Source organism: Lagenorhynchus albirostris, chromosome 15, assembly GCF_949774975.1.
Source record: "Lagenorhynchus albirostris chromosome 15, mLagAlb1.1, whole genome shotgun sequence".
NCBI lineage: Eukaryota > Metazoa > Chordata > Mammalia > Artiodactyla > Delphinidae > Lagenorhynchus > Lagenorhynchus albirostris.
Genome location: NC_083109.1, coordinates 68745230 through 68763681, shown reverse-complemented (window position 1 = coordinate 68763681; position 18452 = coordinate 68745230). Strand labels below are relative to the sequence as shown.

The 18452-nt window shown below is 43.7% G+C and overlaps 1 protein-coding gene across 12 annotated transcripts in view; it reads left to right on the top strand.

The window, feature by feature from the left end:
- ARHGAP17 (Rho GTPase activating protein 17) overlaps nt 1-18452 on the top strand; it is an 88534-nt gene continuing 70082 nt past the window's right edge. For 4 of the 12 annotated variants that reach the window (XR_009535721.1, XM_060124610.1, XM_060124608.1 and 1 more), the window contains exon 1: nt 3-165. Coding sequence is in view for 8 of the 12 variants with exons in the window: in XM_060124610.1 (XP_059980593.1) it covers nt 113-165 (53 nt within the window). In the remaining 4 variants the exon portion in view is untranslated. Of the gene's footprint in view, nt 166-18452 lie in introns of all 12 variants that reach the window. The other 8 variants (XR_009535723.1, XM_060124614.1, XM_060124613.1 and 5 more) reach the window with 3 other exon arrangements.

Sequence of the window (18452 nt, the reverse complement as noted above, 5' to 3'; positions counted from 1 at the left end):
CCGCCGCCGCTGCCGCCGCCGCCTCCGCCTCGGCCGCGAAGCGATGTAGGAGCCGCCAGGCCGTCCCCCGTCCCGCCCGGCCTGAGCCCCGCGGGCCGCCGCCGCCGTCGCCATGAAGAAGCAGTTCAACCGCATGAAGCAGCTGGCCAACCAGACCGTGGGCAGGCGAGTGCGCCGCGCCGGGCCGCCCGGGGGTTGCGCGGGCCGGGGGCCGGGGGTCACGGACGGGGGCCGGCCGGCTCCTCCGCGGGCCCGGCCGCTCCGGGCCCGGCCGCCGCCCCGTCCGAGGCCGGCGGGGCTCGGGGCCGGGGGCGGCGCCATGCCGCGGCCTGGCGCCCGGCTCTGGGCCGCCGCCTGGCCCCCGGAGACCGGCGGGGCGGGCCGCGCCTCCCTGCTCCCACCCCTCAGGGTCCCCACTGGCCCGCGAAGCATCGCCCTCCGGGGACTGGACCTGTCCCCTGTCTTTCCCACCAGGAGATCGAGCCGGCCCGGGCCGCCGCCTGCGGCTGAAACTCCGATCAGTGGTGTGTCCGAGGCTGCGGGGCTTGGGGCGGCATTCTCAGCCTTTCCGGGTCGCCCCGCTGCCGCAAAGCCTAGCTTACAAGTGTATGGTGGCAGTAAAGAAGTAAAGGGTCATTAAAGCCCAGCGGATCTGCCTAGTGAGTTTCAGAACGCTCTTTGAGAGAATTTAGAGGTGGTGCCGTCTCCAGACCAGGGGCGAATATGAACGGGATGGCTTGACATTTAAAAAGTTGGAATTGGGAGAAAAGGATTCTGGAAACGCCTAGTGCCAATTTAAAAGGAAATTACTTTTTTTTTTTTAAAGTTTTTCTCACTTTGGATTTGGAAGCACATCCTGCACGATATTTCTTTGGGATTCCTCGACTGCTTGACAAGCATGGATTCTGTAATGACAGAATAGACTAGAGTTTGTAGATGACCGGGCTGTTGGAACAGGACTGGTTTGTGGTTTTGAGAGCTTCTGGAGGTGATTGTCATGTGCTGTTTTATCTGGGGCGAATATTTCAAGGTCTTCCAGGGCAAGTTAGCTGTATGGTACGGATTTTGCTGTTTATTCTGGGAAGAGATATGAAAGTGGGAATTTTTCACAGCTTTTGCTGCTTCTTTCGGCAGTTGAGTCAAAGGGGGAGTTTGGTTTGGCCGGAGCACGTGGGACACTTCTTTTTTTGTGTGTGTATGAAAATACTTTTACTTCCTCTTGCGTTTTCTAAATTTGCTCTTTACTGTTTCGTTTCCCTCAACTTTCTGCTTAGTTTTGTTGTTTAATTTTTTTTGGTACCCCACCCTGTTAGCTTGGTGTGCATTTATCCTATTTCCAGAGTTAATTCCTGTCTAGGCTAAAGCCTAGGTGTGCCTGCTTTTCTGTTATTTGTGGGAGAATGATAGAAATAATGCTGAGAGAGAGGAAGGTAGACAGAGTATTAGTGACGGCTAATGTTTCAACCAAGAATCTGTAAATGAATTACAAGATAATTTCTGTGAATTTTCTGCCCCTCCTAGCGTTCTCAGTAACGCGAATTGTGGAATCAGTACTTAGTGAGTGTCAAAATGTATTTGTCAGATAGTCATTTGGGCCTGTTTGTACATTGTATCAGGCAAGTGATTTTTTTTTTTTTTTTAAACAAATTTCTGAGGCTTTAAAAGCTACAGAGCCGTTCAGGGAAGCTGTTCAGGGTGTCTCTGGCCCCTGCTTCCTCTGTAGCAGCTACTCTTTACACTTTTAAATTCCAGCCATACTTGCCTACTTTCAGTTTCCAGAGGAGGCTGTGCTTTCTTATGTTTTAGCCTCTACCTGGAACTCTGGGAAGCCTCTTTCATCACACCTGCCCTAGGCCACCTCCTGCTCAACCTTCAGGTCTCCTCATAAAGATCTCTGCCTCTAAAAGGCCTTCCCTGATGCTCCAGCATAAATTGGATGTCCCTCCTTGGTGCTTTCATAATTCCACGTAGCACCTGTTTTTGCATAATGTAATTGCCTCTTTACTTGCCAGCGTTCTCCATTAGACTAAACACTTTAAGAGTTTTTGCCCATTCTTCTTTGATTCCCAGGGACTGCTGTGGTTCCTATAACATGGTACATACTCAGTAAATATTGTTAAACGAATGTAAATCCAGTTCTCACTAGATTGCCCTGGTGGTGTGGGCCCAAGTATGGGAAAATGAGAATTGGATGGAGTAAGTGGTGTGACTCATCCTAGGACTATAATTCTGGCCCTGACCTTTGACTCTGTTTGAAAATCTTTATTGCTTGATGCAGTGGAAGCTGCAGCTATTACAGAGCTATTAAGGGTATGACAATTATGCACCGAAAGTCAAACTGTTTTTACTGGGGAACCTGTTGCTTTACTGCTATTGATTTCCTAGATATATCTGTATTTTTTTTTCCACTTAAGTAATTGTAAAGGACTAGGGAGAGAAAATGGAGGTAGGAGAGAGCCTAGAATTGTTATTGGGCAGAAGCAGAGGGTTGGTGGGCACCAGAATCAGGCTTCTGGTCATATTTGGGTCAAAACAAAGGCTAGAAAGCACACACGCACTAATGAATGAAGTTATCTGTGTGAATGGCTTGCCCATAGTGTGTACTATCAGTTTGTAGAGTTCTAGGTGGTGTCTTGTGATGAAGTATTCTCTTCGCAAAATGAGGAACTTGTGAGTAACCCCACAGTGAGGTTCCATGGGATGGACATGTGGGAGAATTAGTAATGGCTGGAAGGAGTGAGTTCTCCTGATGCAATTTGCTTACAAGGGGTAGATGAGTCTGTTTCAGAAGATGGTTTGTGTCCCATAGGGTCAAGGCTTAAGAGGTGTTCTCCTGATATGGATGTCCCAAATGAGAGAGTGAGGATGGTTCCTTTCGTCCCCCTGGCTTTTGTTGACTCATCCATTCCACAGACACCTGTTGGCCCGAACTGTGTGCCAGTGTGCGAGGTATTAACGAGTCAGAAGTGGATACGACACAGTTTCTGCCCTGAAGGAGCTCAGCAGGTTTGTGGAAGAGATAGGCAAGCAAAGAAATAATTATCTGCCCTGAGCTCAGTGCTCATAGAAGGATGGCTAGTGGATGGAGAGAGGTAACCAAAAAACAGGAGAACGTTTGAGCGAAGCCTTTGTTTCCATCTTCGAGCACTTCTTTCAAATTTCTCTCATATTGATGAGGTCTCTTTTGATTGTAAGAAAACCCAAATCAAACTGCTATAAGCGAACATGGGAATTTCTAGGCTTACATGTGCCCAAAGGATCCAAAAGGAGTGTGGCTGCAGGTTGGTCTGGATCCAGGGCTTCCACTCTTCAGACAAGCTGTGTCCACAAGGAGAACCCCCAGCCCCACCCCCTTCTTCCAGTCTCGTCCCAGAGGGACAGAATATTTTTCTTCCAGGCACTGTTGCCAAAGACCCAAGATGGACTCTGAGTGCTTCTGACTGGGTCCCATGCTTTTCCCTGGAAATGGGTATGGAGTAAACCCTGTCTGAACAACAGGGACTGAGAGTTGGGGAAACCGGGGCGCTGGTCAGGAAACAAGAAACATCATGTCGTGTCTTTTGTAGTCCTGCTAAGAAAGATATTTTGTTGTTTGGAAATCCTTGATGCAGATAATGCAGTGGATGCAGGTGGTGATTTTGGGGAGGTGATGCCCTGCATGGAGGAAGCTGTACACAGGATGAGGAACTTGAGGACAGTTTAGTTATGAGGTCGAAGTGTCCAGGAGAAAAGGAAGCTGAAGGACTAACCAGGAGAGTTATTACCTAGGTGAGGCTCTGGGAGGGAGTGTCTCATTGGGTGTGGGTTTCTGCCTTGATTGAAGTGCTCCCTGGAGGTTCAAATGCTTTCCCAGATAGTTGGCTTTAGATAAGCCAAGTTTACAGACTCAAATGCCTAGAGGGGCCAGACTAGTAAAATAAATGAGTGACTGAGGCCAGGTAAGGGTTGGGGGCGTGCCCACCCCCCCCCCATGATCTCACCAAAGGGGCATGTGGGAATATGGCCCCAGAGTGACTCAATCTTTGTAGCTTTCCAGAAAAGCCTGAAATCTGGATTTTAATGAAGGTTAGACGGCATTTAGCGCAAAGGAGACAATCACCGTGATACTGTGCGGGGCTAAACAAAATATATCGGTGACCAGATTTGGTGTGTGGGCCACCAGGTGGCAGTTGCTTGTCTAGAAGGACCTGGAGGTTCAGAATCCCTATGATTATTTTTCTTTTTTTCCCTGTACCTTACCCTGATATTACTGCATTCTCAGTTCTTTGGATTTGTTGAAGAGCTCATTCTTTCCTTTACCTTTAAAAGATTTGATAGTACTAATCATCAACTTTTCTCTAGTTGGTTTAGTTTGCCAAATGCTGTACCAGACCACCTGGCTTGGTTCTCACCTACTGGCAATGATCATTTCTATTCTAGAAAGGGGGAAAATGACTTGCCATGACCGCACAGCTACTAAGTGGCCGAGGCACGACTTGGGTCCAGGGCTTCTGATTCTGGATCCCATGTGCTTCCGACTACAGAATTTGGGCTGCCTTTTCACCAGGGAAGGATTAATGTTTATTAAAAGCTTTTGGTGCTTGTTAAGCCGCTGGGCTCAGTACTTTGCATAAATTATCTTACCGCATTCTTGCAGCAGCTCTAAGAGGCAATGTTATTTGTTCCTGATTTAATGATGAGGCAGCCAGAACTCGGAGAGGTCATCAGGCTAGTAAATGACAGAGCTGTGCATTCAAACCCAGGTTTCTGATTCCAAAGCAGCTATAAATCTTCACGTGGGCAACTCTTATGTGAAAAACCTGTTGTTTGAGTCGTGAGTGATGCCTTCGTAAAATCCTGAAGGCTGAGAGTTGGATGTTGCTCTAGTCCAGTGGCTCTTACCAAGGTATGGTTTTGCCCCCCCAGGGGACATTTGGCAATGTCCAGAGACATTTTTTGATTGTTGTGACTTGACTGGGGGAGGGGTAGATAGAGGCCAGGGAGGCTTCTGAATATGCTGCAGTGCACCTGTCAGCCTCACAATCCAGGCTTGTCTGGTCCCAAATGCCAAGGCTGCTGAGGTTGAGAAACCCTGTTCTAGTTCTTCCAGGGTCTGGATGTCTGAATTATCAAAACCAAAGCTCCACACTGCTTGCTTGCAGGCCAGAGATGTGTTCTCTTTGGCCTATTCAGTATTTATTTATTTTTTTACAATCATTGGCTCATATTTAAAAATGAGAAGTTTTCACATGAAAACCTGGATTTCCAGCTGCTTCTAAAATCTCGGAAGACCTGGCAGTGCCTAGCATCCCTCCCGAGCACTGGCATCAGGAGCTCAGCAGCAGCTGTCCCATCTGGGTGGGGCATGAGCCGTCCAGTCCCTACCTGGCTTGTTTTATTCTGTTACGTTCTTTGCCGACCCTCCCTGAAGGGCACAGGTATCTAATGACCTTCTACTCCAGGCAGGCAGCACTAATTCTCAAGGTGAGTCAAATACCCCTAACCCCCGCACACCCCAGGGCAGTCGTCTGGTGCCACATTGAATCCATCTTGTCTCTCTTCCATGAGACAGCCCTTCCTATGTTTGACAGTACAGACCGTATCCTTACTTTTGCCAGCATCACATTCTACATCCCTTGCCTACTCTGCTGCCTCATTTTACTCACACTGATTTCCTCTGAACAGTAATTCTGAGAAAGGGGAGGTAGCTGTGCTCTGCTTCAGTCTGAGTGGATTTCAGTCTCTGCATAGAGTGGGGGTGGAAAGGAGTCCGGTGTCTTTGCAGCTTCTTCTGAATCTGATCTTCTGTGGCCTTGTTATGTACTTTACATATTGTGAAATCCTAGAATAGCAAACAGGTTATTTATAGGTGAGTGAAAACCCATTGTTCACTGAAAAAAAAAAACAACCCTAAAAGGATGTGGCCATAAGCATCATTTTCACATATCATATGGAGTATGTGAACGCAGCATGTTACTCTAATATGGAATTACCTTGGTGCCAGTGATTGCCCGTGTGTGCACAGCAGGACCCCCTCCCCCACCCCGGGAATCAGCGCTGGGGTATAGGGTCCTAGAGTCAGCACGTGCTCTACGCGTGCTTATCAGACTGTGATGGTTTTGCTTATATCATTCTATTTCTGTTTCTCAAATGTAGGTAGATGCCATTATAATTAATCCAGTATAAATCCATTTAAAAATATTATTACACTTCTATCTGCTTTGTGTATTGTTTTCTTCAACGCAGATAGTAAAAGTATAACAGGCCCATGGTCCTTTATCTATAACCCCTGGGATCAGATGAGTTTCAGAACTCAGAATTTTTCAGATTTTAAAGAAAAGTAGGTACTTCCCGGTGGCACAGTGGTTAAGAATCCACCTGCCAATGCGGGGGACACGGGTTCGAGCCCTGGTCTGGGAAGGTCCCACATGCCACGGAGCAACTAAGCCCGTGCACCACGACTACTAAGCCTGCGCTCTAGAGCCCACAAGCCACAACTGCTGAAGCCCGCGAGCCACAACTGCTGAAGCCCACGAGCCACAACTACTGAAGCCCACGAGCCACAACTACTGAAGCCCGCGCACCTAGAGCCCGTGCTCCGCAGCAAGAGAAGCCACCACAATGAGAAGCCCATGCACCGCAACGAAGAGTAGCCCCTGCTCACCGCAACTAGAGAAAGCCCACGCCCAGCAGTGAAGACCCAATGCAGCCATAAATAAATAAAATAAAATAAATAATTAAAAAGAAAAGAAAAGTAATAATGCACATATGGTGTTATGTAATATCTCCAGTAGGGTCTGGGGCAGCAGCCTATAATCATCATACATGTTATTATTTCCATAGCAAAATATATGAATGTATTTCACACTAAATGGAATCCTTAAAGATTAAAAATAGCTTCATGTTAGCTTAGGTCAAGTTATGTTGCCGAATGAGCTACAAAAAAACTTTTTTTTTTTTTTATTTCAAAGTGATAGATAAGGGATTATGGACCTGTAATGTTCCTGGTGAGAGAGTCTGAACTTTTGCTTTACATAATGTCTCCCATATTGCAAAAAGTTGGAAACCACAATTATACTTTGTAAGCAGGGGTCGCAAATTCAAGTGCCAGGGCAATTAAAAGTAATAAGTGGGCTTCCCTGGTGGCGCAGTGGTTGAGAGTCCGCCTGCCGATGCAGGGGACACGGGTTCGTGCCCCGGTCCGGGAAGATCCCACATGCCGCGGAGCGGCTGGGCCCGTGAGCCATGGCCGCTGAGCCTGCGCATCCGGAGCCTGTGCTCTGCGACAGGAGAGGCCACAACAGTGAGAGGCCCACGTACCACAAAAAAAAAAAGTAGTAAGTGAAGTAGGAGATAGGTTCAAGGCAATAGGGGATGATGAGGACTGCAGTGAATTAGTGAGTACATTTTCATTTAAAGGGGAGAGTTGCTCTCAGCTCCAGCCAGTTGTTGCCATGGTGAAATGTGTGTCGTATAGTCACATCTCCTTGTTTCTAATGATATTCCAGAATGCTGATTTCTTGATGTTTAATGTTGGCAACTAAAAAAAAAAAACCAAAACACTGCGTAGGCCAAAGAAAATGTCTTCAAGCTTTATCTGGTCTTGGGCTGCCTGCTTTGATATCTAGTTTAGAGACTAATTCTTATGGTATGAAAGTTGGACAGTGGTGTTTTGGTAATGAACTTCTTCACTTCTTCTTAAGTTGGAGACCAAACATTTGTTCTGTCATCATTCATCATACTTAATGCACATGTTATATATGTTTTGAGTGTAAAATTCATAATAAAAGTGAAACATTAAGAAGTTGATAGACATTTTATTTTAGAATTGCCTTACTTTCCAGCCAGTGGGAAGTTTTCTTTTTCATCTATGAATCTGAAACTTTAAAGTTATTAATCTTGGGAAAGCGGATGAAAGCCCTGAGTTAAAATAGGAGCCTCTTTTTAAGTTAAGGGAGTTAATGGAGATTAGGCCATAATGCCTCTACCGTTCCAGGACTGTAGTGACCCGAAGACATTGCCCATCTGCCCTTGTATTCGGACAAGGAAGTGCCCTTCATGTCCTCTCTTCTGAGGCCATTCCGCCTGGGTGATCTCAGCCCCGTAACTGCCACCACCTGGCTGGCTAATGACTCAGTTTTAGTCCTCTGGCCCTGGCATCTCTTCATCTCTAGATTGAACGTCTCCACTTAAATGTCCTGCTAACACCGAACTCATGAACTTCATCCTGAAATTGGCTTCCTTTCCCTGCATCCCCTGGTCTATGCGTTGGCAAACTTTGGCCTGCAGGCCAAATCCTGTCTACCGCCTGCTTTGTAAAAAAGGTTTATTGGAATGTAGCCATGGGCTGATGCAGCAGAACTAAGTAGTTTTAATAGTGCCTTCTAACAAGATAGCGCTATCATTTCACTTGCAGCACAGCAAGTACTGTTGCATGGCAACGCATGTCACTGTGCGCGACATGATGAATGCCATGTCTCACCGTCACCCTAGTAGCACTAGACATTGTCTTTTTAAAATTTGCTACTTACTTTAATTTTTTCCACTAAGGTTGAAATGACCATTGTCCCTATATTCATATTTCCTTATATGTTCAAGTTTTCTGTATGTCATTTGTTTATTTAATTGCCATGGAATTAATGTTCAGTTGTCAATTTCACCATTCAGTTACCAGTTCAGCTCAACTGATGTCTATTGAGAACCTGTCAAATGCTAGGGTCTGGGGTTAAAAACATAACCGGTTCCTAGGAACTTGAGTGGGAAGATGGACATACAAGCAGATAATTTGAATATAGCTAAATGTACCTATTCTAACATTTCAGGTGTTAATAATGAAATGCTAATGCCATATCTTGATTTATTCATATATTTTAATATAAACAAGCTGATATTCTTATTCTCAGATACATTACTTAATGAAAGCAGTTATGGAATCTTGAGAGAGCATGTCTATGACTAGGTGCAGATTTGATATAAGTTTCAGAAGATAAAGCAGATTCTGTTGAAAATCTAACCCTGTGATTTATATAAGAAACTGCTTTTGAGTAGGTAGAGCCTATTTGTAGCAAATGATGTGAAAACAATATTCAGTTCACCTCAGCCCTCCAGGTTGTAAGACTTGTTTCCTGTGTCCTAATATTTCACGTTAATTACGGCTTATTGATTATTTGCATAGGCCACTTCCTTTTAATTAGTCCTAAGATGTTTCTCTTCCTCTCCTTTCCCTTGGTTCTTTTTTAGGTGTCTTATCAGAGATACCTTTTGATCTAGCAGTCAATTTGATCTCCCCTTTAATGTTTCATTAGCATTTCTTCTATGGTTTCTCGGTGTTCTTCCACATGGGTTAGCCAAGTTTATGCCTCCTAAAGAGTTTAAATGATAAATTGTAGACTAAGTAAACAGATGCTCAAATGAATACAAACATTTAAATATATAAATGTTCAGAACTGACAGAAGTTCTTGTATGCAACTACCAGCTACCTGTCACCTATCAGCGTGAACATTTACACATCTACCAGCTTGGATTTCATGTGGTCATTGGATACTTTCAGATGCATGGGCTGGAGTGGCCACTTAAACCCATGCCCAGCTGTACCTTGGGGAGATACACCAGAGTATTTCTACTTCACTAGCTACAGTGAGTGCTAGGATAGATGGAGCATGGACTCAGGCATGGGGGCTCTGAGATATGCTTTGGGCTCAGTGAAGGCACCTCTGACATGTGACACTTTAGCAATCTCGATAACAGGCAGGAAGGAATGACAGGTGATTAAGAATTCCAAGAGGGAAGAAAAATTCTTGGGGGAAACCTAAAACCCTGAAAATGTATCCTTTAACTTAATATTTTTTTGTCTATAAATTGGAAAAAGACAACTATATCTGACTCTTAACAGTGGAAAAACTCTATCCAGCTCTTATTTTCGAATTAGATACTGAAAGGTTATTAGGTAGTGAAAAGTTGTGTGTGGATCCACATGTTCTCAAGTCCGGGATGACTGTGGTATTTAAATTCACAAACCCCTGGATGCAGTTCCATCCAGTTGGAGGAGCAAGTTGGTTCCTCAAAGCTTTAAGAAGTCTTAAAACCAGTATATTCAATTTTCTTTGCCTCGTGTAGCAAAGATGGCCACCTTCCCCCCAATAGACAATTTTGCTGTACATTGAAAGTCTATTGAGTCATCATATTTAACAGTGTAACTTTTAGTTTCTTTAATTTTCATTATACTTGTTCATCCCCTCTTATAACCTTTTCAATAATCTCACTGCTTTTGCGTTTTTGGACATGCTAGGATTAATAATAATCCCCAAACAATCCCAAGGTGGCAGGACTAAAATACATGATCACCCATGACCATGAACACCAACTCTTTGGAGTCGGGCAGTATTGATTGGCTTTTGTTCTCCTCTGTGGAAGACCAACATTAGAAAGGCTTCTGTTCCAGTTTTGGGGGGATCATGGTTTGAGGACTACTGCAGTGGAACTGGGGAGCCCTTACATGCAGAATGTTGAAAAAATTAAGTGGGTGCTTTAGGAAGACAAGTCTGGCAGCAGGTGGAGTTAGGATTGCAGAAGAAGGAAAAGAGGAGAAGGTGAAAGGAGGCTAGCTAGGAAACTATGGCCACAGGCTGAGAGAGGTGATGGCAGCCAGAACTAAGACAAGGGCATTGGAGGTTGACTTGAAAACATACTTAACACCATGATGTTTGTGGTGAAGAGAAAAGGTGTATGATTCGGTGTTATTTACAGAAATAGGTAACACCATGATTCTTCACTTTTCCATTGTTTTATAATGCTTCTCTTTTTTTAAGCATATAATTCATATATCTACTTTTTTAGCTGGGCTTTCTATTCCATTGATTTATGGCTTTAGTGTGTGTGTATGTATGTGCACACCAGTACCACACTGTTTTACTAACTGTTGATCTGTAATGTGTTTTAAATCTGGTAGAGCTGGTTCCCTTCAACTCTTCTTTTTCAGTTATTCTTTCCTGTTTCTGTCAAAAAATGAATTTTGGTGTCACTTCTTTTCTAGTTCCTAGAAAAATTCATTTAGGATTTCGATTAATTTGGAGCTCACTTATCCAGGTAATATTTATTGGGTGCCTGCTATGGGCTAGGTCCTGAGGATACAGAAATAACTAAAACCGAGGAACTATGGTCTAGTAAACCTGTGAACTAGACCCTGGGGAGAATTGGTATCTTTACAGTATGAGTGTGGCACATCTCTTGATAGACACAAAGCTTTTATGTGTTTCCTAAATATTTTGCGGCTGTTGTTCTTGTTGAGACTAGTGCCTAATTAGTGTAATTGGTAAACATGCGTGATATTGATGTTTGTATATACTTGTTTACTTTACAACTTCTTTAGCTACAATTGATAATTTTGTTACTTCTTTGACTTTTCTGTGTATACAATATTATCTGTGTTATGTTTCTATTCTTTTGCTATTATTCAATGATTTCTTTTTCTTCCCTGATTTAATTGGTTAGACTCTCCAAAATAATGTTTAGCCTTATAATTGTTTATAGCAATATTGTATAAAGGACATGTGATTGCACCCCTATTGGGCATTCCAGAAACATGATAAGGAATGCTTAAATCCTGCTAAAATGCAAATGTCTTCATCTGAATGGTACCCAGTGGAAACCAGCCAGCATTTGCCCTCTCTTTTTTGAGCCGCATACCTTTTAGTATGTCTGATGAGCCTTTATTCTGTGTCTTAGTCATAAGATTGACAGGTGACCTTAAGGGCAGAATGCTGACTTGTAGTGGCCCAACTGTATGGAGGAAACAATTGCCATACACTTGGGCTGAGGAAGGACTTAGAAGAAAAAGTTGAGAAATGGTGAGAGGAGTTTCAGTGGAGCATATGTGACTTGTCAAGTGGTCAGCAGGTCACAGGGCGATGGACTTAATTGTAGTCTGTGAATATTAGAGCAGTCTTTAGGAATAGAAACCTTGCTACCCGTAGATTTTGATGGAGCTTCTAACAGTCCTCTCCCCAGAAAAAAATCTCCGCAAACACATACTTGCATATAACTTCATGGACTTCACAGACATCCTCAAGCCCATGGATTAAAGAAAACCTATCTATATGGTCTGCGGCTCAAGAAGCCTACTGGTTATTGGAGAGATGCTGGGCTGCAGTTCCTGGGCTGTGAACTGGTCTTAATGTACAGATGGGTCCCTCACATGTCTGTCTGTGTGTGTTGTTCTGCTAGTCTCCAAAATATACACTCAAGGTCTCTCTGAGAGCCTTCCCCACAAAAAAACAGAAATCTGGTTCTCTTAATGATGAGATGTGGTGAGCACATCAGATTACTTTCCCTTAATATAAATCAGCTTGTTGGGCAGTTTGTTAATTTAGTTATGTTTTCAAAACTTTTAGATGAGGGCTTAAGGAAACTAACATTGCTTTAGGGCAGTTGGGGTATAGTAAGAGGTATGCTGGACTCCAGTCTGAGGGAGATCCTGTCTATGCTGTTCACTAGCTCTCTTTCTCTGACCTTTGCCGAATCAGCTTCCCTGCTGTGTTGTCCGCCCAAGAGCAAGCCCTGGTATGTTTAGGAAGTTGGCAGGTGATAAGGACAGTAAGGAAACAGTATGAGATGATAGGTTAGTATTAGGAAAAATAGTCAGGTGAGATTTCACCTCACCACTATATGCCAAGATAAATTACAAACGGGTAAAGAGTTTCATGTAAAAAAGCCATAAAATAAATACAAGGAAATATGGAAATTACTTCATGCTCTGGCTTACAAATGCAGAGAATGAACAATAAAAGATAACCTATAGATTTAACCACATAATAACTAAAATTCTGTCTGTCATAGATCGTCATTAAAATTATGACAAATGATTAACTGGAAAAAATCGAGAGCAGCCACAACAGAGGGTTAATATCCTTAATGTATAAAGCTTTCTCATCGATCACTTTAAAGAACTTGTCTGTCATAAGCAAATCCCATGAACAGAAAGTCACAGGTGAAATACAGATGACCAGTAAATATGTGACTCTTTTTAAAATTACAAGGAATCAAAGAAGCACAAAGCTTCGAGACTCCATTTTTTATTTACCAAATTGGCAAAGTTGAAACTAATGCTGTGTTCCTGCCTTGGTAGAGGTGAGGAAGCCTGTGTCATGCATTGCTGGTGGAAATGCAAAGTGGCTTTCTTTTCCAGAAAGAAATTTGCCGTTGTGTTTTAAGACCAACTTCAGTGTTGGGGAGGAGGGATAAACTGGGAGTCAGGGATTGACGTATACACAGTACTATATTTAAGATAGATAAGCAACAAGGACCTACTGTATAGCACAGGGAACTCTGCTCAATATTCTGTAATAACCAAATGGGGAAAGAATTTGAAAAAGAATAGATATACATATATGTATAACTGAATCACTACTGTACACCTGAAACTGACACAACATTGTAAGTCAGCTGTAGTCCAATATAAAATAAAGATTAAAAAAAAAAAAGGAACCACTTCAAAAGTCTTAGCCCTAATTCTCTGTCCACCACCTGACTGCAGTCTCTTGCTCTCAGATTTCTCTCCCATCCAGTTCCTCCTGCCCTGGATGAAGTCCCCTTCGTCCTCCGACCTAAGTCCATAAAACCTCTCTCTATGACATCACTTTCGGAACTCTGTCCAGCTGGCCTTTTCTTTTCACCTATTCTGCAGAATATGAGCCTGACTCCTTTATCTTCTTGGCATCTTCACTCTGATACCTGGGATGCAGGGTGTGACCTAGAAAGATCATCCAATTATGCAAGTTAGGGCTGCCAAAAGTTTATGGCCTCCAAGCTCAGCTGGGCTTTTAATACTGCATTCCAGTCCTTGGCTGAGTTTCCCATCCCATTTTCCAAAGTGCCTTCGCCAGACTTTTACTTTTCTCAAACCCACTCCACCCTGCTCCAGACACACCCACTCTCCTCAGATGACATGCCTCCTAATTTCCAGAGAAAACTGGATGCTGCCCCCAGTTCTCGGTCCCTGATGCTCAAGCACATCGTCTTCGTGCTCATCCTTGCTGCCCCTCTGTCTCCTTCAAGGGGGCTTTTCCTAACACTGGTCTTCCTCTGTCTGCTCTGCATTTTCAGCCTCACTCTCTCCACTGGCTCTTTCTTCTCAGCTGCTAACTGTGCTCAGCTTTTTCTGAGAAAGCTTTGCCCCTGCCTCTCCCACCTCCGCCCTGCATCTTGGCTTCCAGTAACCGTTCTCCTCATACTTTCCTGTCCTCTCTGCCACTGTTTGCATTTTTAACCAGTCACTCTACCTTGCTTCACTGCCAGCTTCTTCTCTGCCCTCCCAGGGGACTCCTCTTCTGTTCCCTGCTTTGGCTCCTCTTCCATTGTGTGCACAAGTCTTCTGTCCTCGGCCTCCATCTTCCCTGCAGGATCTGCATTCCAAGTGAACTCCCCCAAATCCACGTTTGCTGCTCCTCTTTACAGGATGCTCTGAATTTCCCATCCAGACGCCTCTTCTGTGCTTCAGAACCGTACATCAAAAGACACAAAGGACGGTTCCACCTGAGCATTCAACAGACCCATTAAACTCAGCATTTCTGGAGCTGCCTGCCTTGACCTGACCTTCGGATCCTCCCAAATCTCTTTTCTAGGTGAAGAGCTTTATTATCCAGCGAGTCACTCAAGATAGAAACCTGGCGATCATTCCTTCTCGCTTCCTCCCCACACCATGTCACCAAGTCCTGGTCACTGTACCTCTGTGAAAGCTCCCCGTCCCCTCCTCTGCTTGCCCACTGCTTTCTCACTTGGTGGCCAGACCCCCATCTTTCCTCACTTGGATCTCATATATTTGGGTCTCTTAATGTTCTCCTCACCCTCCAGTATGTCTTCTCCCTCAGGCGTGTTCCACGTGGTTGCCAGAAAGATCCTTCCAAAGAAAACTCATTGTGATAATGACAGCTTACATGTATCTGAATGCTTACCGTATGCCGGGCACTGTTTCAAGTGCTAGTCATATACCGGCTCATTGAATACCCAGCGCAGTTAGTACCGTATTATTCCCTTTAACAGGTGCGAAAACAGAGGCACAGAGAGATTCAATAACTTGTCTGAGGTCACAGAGCTAGTAAGTCTGTCTCCAGAGTCTATACTCTTAACTACCTATGACAAAACAACAACAGAAACCATTTGGGGGGCTTTCTAGGAATGAGCACCTTGCATATATTATCTCTTTCAATCCTTTCAAGTCTCCAAGTTAGAAACTCAGTATCTCCATTTTTACAGGTGAGGAAATAGAGGCCCAGAGATGTGAAGTAACCTCATAGTTACACAACTTTTAGATGGTGGAGAGAGCTTCTTTTTTTTAATAAATTTTATTATTTATTTATTTATTTTATTTTTAAATTTAGTTTTAATTTTGGCTGCATTGGGTCTTTGTTGCTATGCACGGGCTTTCTCCGGTTGTGGCGAGTGGGGGCTACTCTTCGCTGCGGTGCGCGGGCTTCTCATTGCGGTGGCTTCTCTTACTGTGGAGCACGGGCTCTAGGTGCGCGGGCTTCAGTAGTTGTGGCACGTGGGCTTCAGTGGTTGTGGCACGTGGGCTCAGTAGTTGTGGGTCACGGGCTCTAGAGCGCAGGCTCAGTAGTTGTGGCGCATGGGCTTAGTTGCTCCACGGCACGTGGGATCCTCCTGGACCAGGGCTGGAACCCGTGTCCCCTGCATTGGCAGGCGGATTCCCAACCACTGTGCCACCAGGGAAGCCCAGGGTGGAGAGGGCTTTGAGCCCCAGCAAACTTGGTCCAGGCTGTCACCCTAAACCACCTCATCCACACACAAGGGCCGGGCGGGGGGTACCTTCTGGACTCACAATTTTATGTGCATTTTTCTGTTCTACTTTCAGAATTGTAGGTGGCAGATGAGATATGCATGTATGAGGTGGTCTCACTAATAAGAGCATTTGTGGTGATAAGAAAAGACCAGTTTCCTGTTTGAATGATATCCAGATATGATGAAATGTCACACTTTCCCAGTAATGCCGTAGAAATTCCTATGCTCGTTTAAAATTCTCCATTCCGACTGCTCCCTTTCTGCCTTTTTATCCACTGATTTTGTAATTGGGAATTTTTATAAACTCTTAGGGACACAACTGTCATAATAACATGTGACAGCACAATGGATTGAATGATCATCTCTACTAGTAGGTTCCTGAAATTATCCATGGGAGGGAAATTCTCTGCTGAGGAGAGGAACTTAAGACATTACGGGAGACAGTTTAGTTTAAGACGATTGGCTGAACACGTTATTTATTTCTTCTCTCCCATTAAAATCCTCTGAAATGTTAGAAGAGATTTTTTTTTAATTTTTTGGAAATTAAAAAAGAAGGCACTGAAAGCCATTCAGAAAAAGTCCCAGGTGACTTATTGAGTAGTAAGTAGCTCCACAGATGACTAAAGCAAGTGCAGTTTTATTTGTTCATTTGTTGTCCAAGGCAGGACAATAGTATGTAAAAAAAAAAACCCTCAGAAAAGATATTTTATCCACTAAAAAAAAAAAAAAAAAAGACTACTAACAGAAAGATACAGGGTTCTTGGAAGCTAAAAAATATACTACTCTCACCAATTCATAAAAAGCCTCAAGGGACTAAAGAAATAGTCTTTAGAAAAGAAGTAAGAGCAAGTTTCTATGTTCTTTCATTTTCCAGGACACAGGATTCCCCCAAATTTACATCAACAGGAAGAGCAATAATGAAACAAAAAAGAGTTATTTACTAGGTCATTACAGAATTGGACGAGCATCCTTCCTCTTCCTTCAAACTTCCATCCCATTAATATGAATAAATTATATTGATCTTCACCCAGAAAGACTGCCACCTTTTTGCCTTTCTGACAACCATGAAGATTCTTTCCGTTAACCAAATGGTTCTTAACTGGGGGCAGTTTTGCCCCCCGCCACCCCGACATATGGCAGTATACCAAATGGTTACTTGGTTGTCACCACTGGGATAAGGGGGATGCAATGCCGCTGGCTTCTAAGCTGTAGGAGCCAGGGCCACTGTTAACTTTCCACAATGCCCAGGACAGCACCCCCAGCAAGAAGGAGTTATCCAGACCAAAATGTCAGTGGTGCCAAGGTTGAGAAATCATTAACTCTAAATTGCCTAGCACACTTGTAGCCAAAACTTTTACTTTATCTCCCAAGACTCAGAGACATAAGAAGTTAAAATCTGAAAGCTGAAAACTGGCAGTCTTCTTTATGTTAAACTATCCTAATACTTTACTAGAAAGTAGATGAAATCTCTAACATTTCCCTGTGCCTAATCTGCCTGCACGGTGAAACTAGGGTGTGACATTAAGTTTGACATTTAGCCTGGGGCAAAAATCTCCATAGTTAGAGTCCCTCTGCCACTCTGTCATTATCAGTCTGTCTGGTTCTCTTTCCCAGGGAGTCTGGGTGCAGCCTCACAGTGCCTCTCTGACTGCGGCTGCAGAGAGCCATGAGTTGGCATGGGAAGGAAGAGCTCAGAGCTTTCCCCACCCCAAACTGGATCAGCAGAGATGTCTTGTGCCTAAGTTCTCTCCATCTCCCCTTGTCCTCCCCACTGCAATACTGTAGTGAGGTCTTCAGAAGATGAAATCTTTTTAACCTTTGTATCTCTAAAAATGTCTATTTGCCTTCATCTTTAAGGAATATTTTCATTTGATGTAAAATCGTTGGTTAACGGTTTTTTCTCTTACCACTTTAAAGATGTTATTCCACTGTCATCTGGTTCTAGTGTTTCCTATTACAAGTCAGCCATCATTCTTATTGTTGCTTTCCTGTATGTGAAGTGCTGTGCTTTTGTTTTTTAGATTTGAAAGCCTCTCACTCTTGTCCCTTCTCTCTCTCTCTCTTTTTCTTTTAACTTTTTATTGGGATATAGTTGTTTTACAATGTTGCATTAGTTTCTACTGTACAGCAAGCGAAGTGGAGTTCCCTGTGTTATACAGCAGGTTTTCATTAGTTATTTGTTTTATACATGTCAATCCCAATCTCCCAATTCATTCCACCACCACCCTTCCCCCTTGGTGTCCATACGTTTGTTCTCTACATCTCTGTCTCTATTTCTGCCTTGCAAACTGGTTCATCTGTACCATTTTCTAGATTCCACATATATGCGTTAATATACAATATTTGTTTTTCTCTTTCTGACTTCATTCTGTATGACAGTCTCTAGGTCCATCTACTTCTCTACAAATGACCCAATTTCGTTCCTTTTTATGGCTGAGTAATATTCCATTGTATGTATGTACCATATCTTCTTTATCCATTTGTCTGTCGATGGGCATTTAGGTTGCTTCCATGACCTGGCTATTGTAAACAGTGCTGCAATGAACATTGGCGACCTTGATCTTTTTAGGTGTGTTTTTCTTTGTGTTTATCCTGCTTAGAGTTCTCTGAGCTTGGATCAGTGGTTTGATATTGTTCAATAAATTCGGAAACTTCTCAGCCATTGTTTGTTCAGTATTTC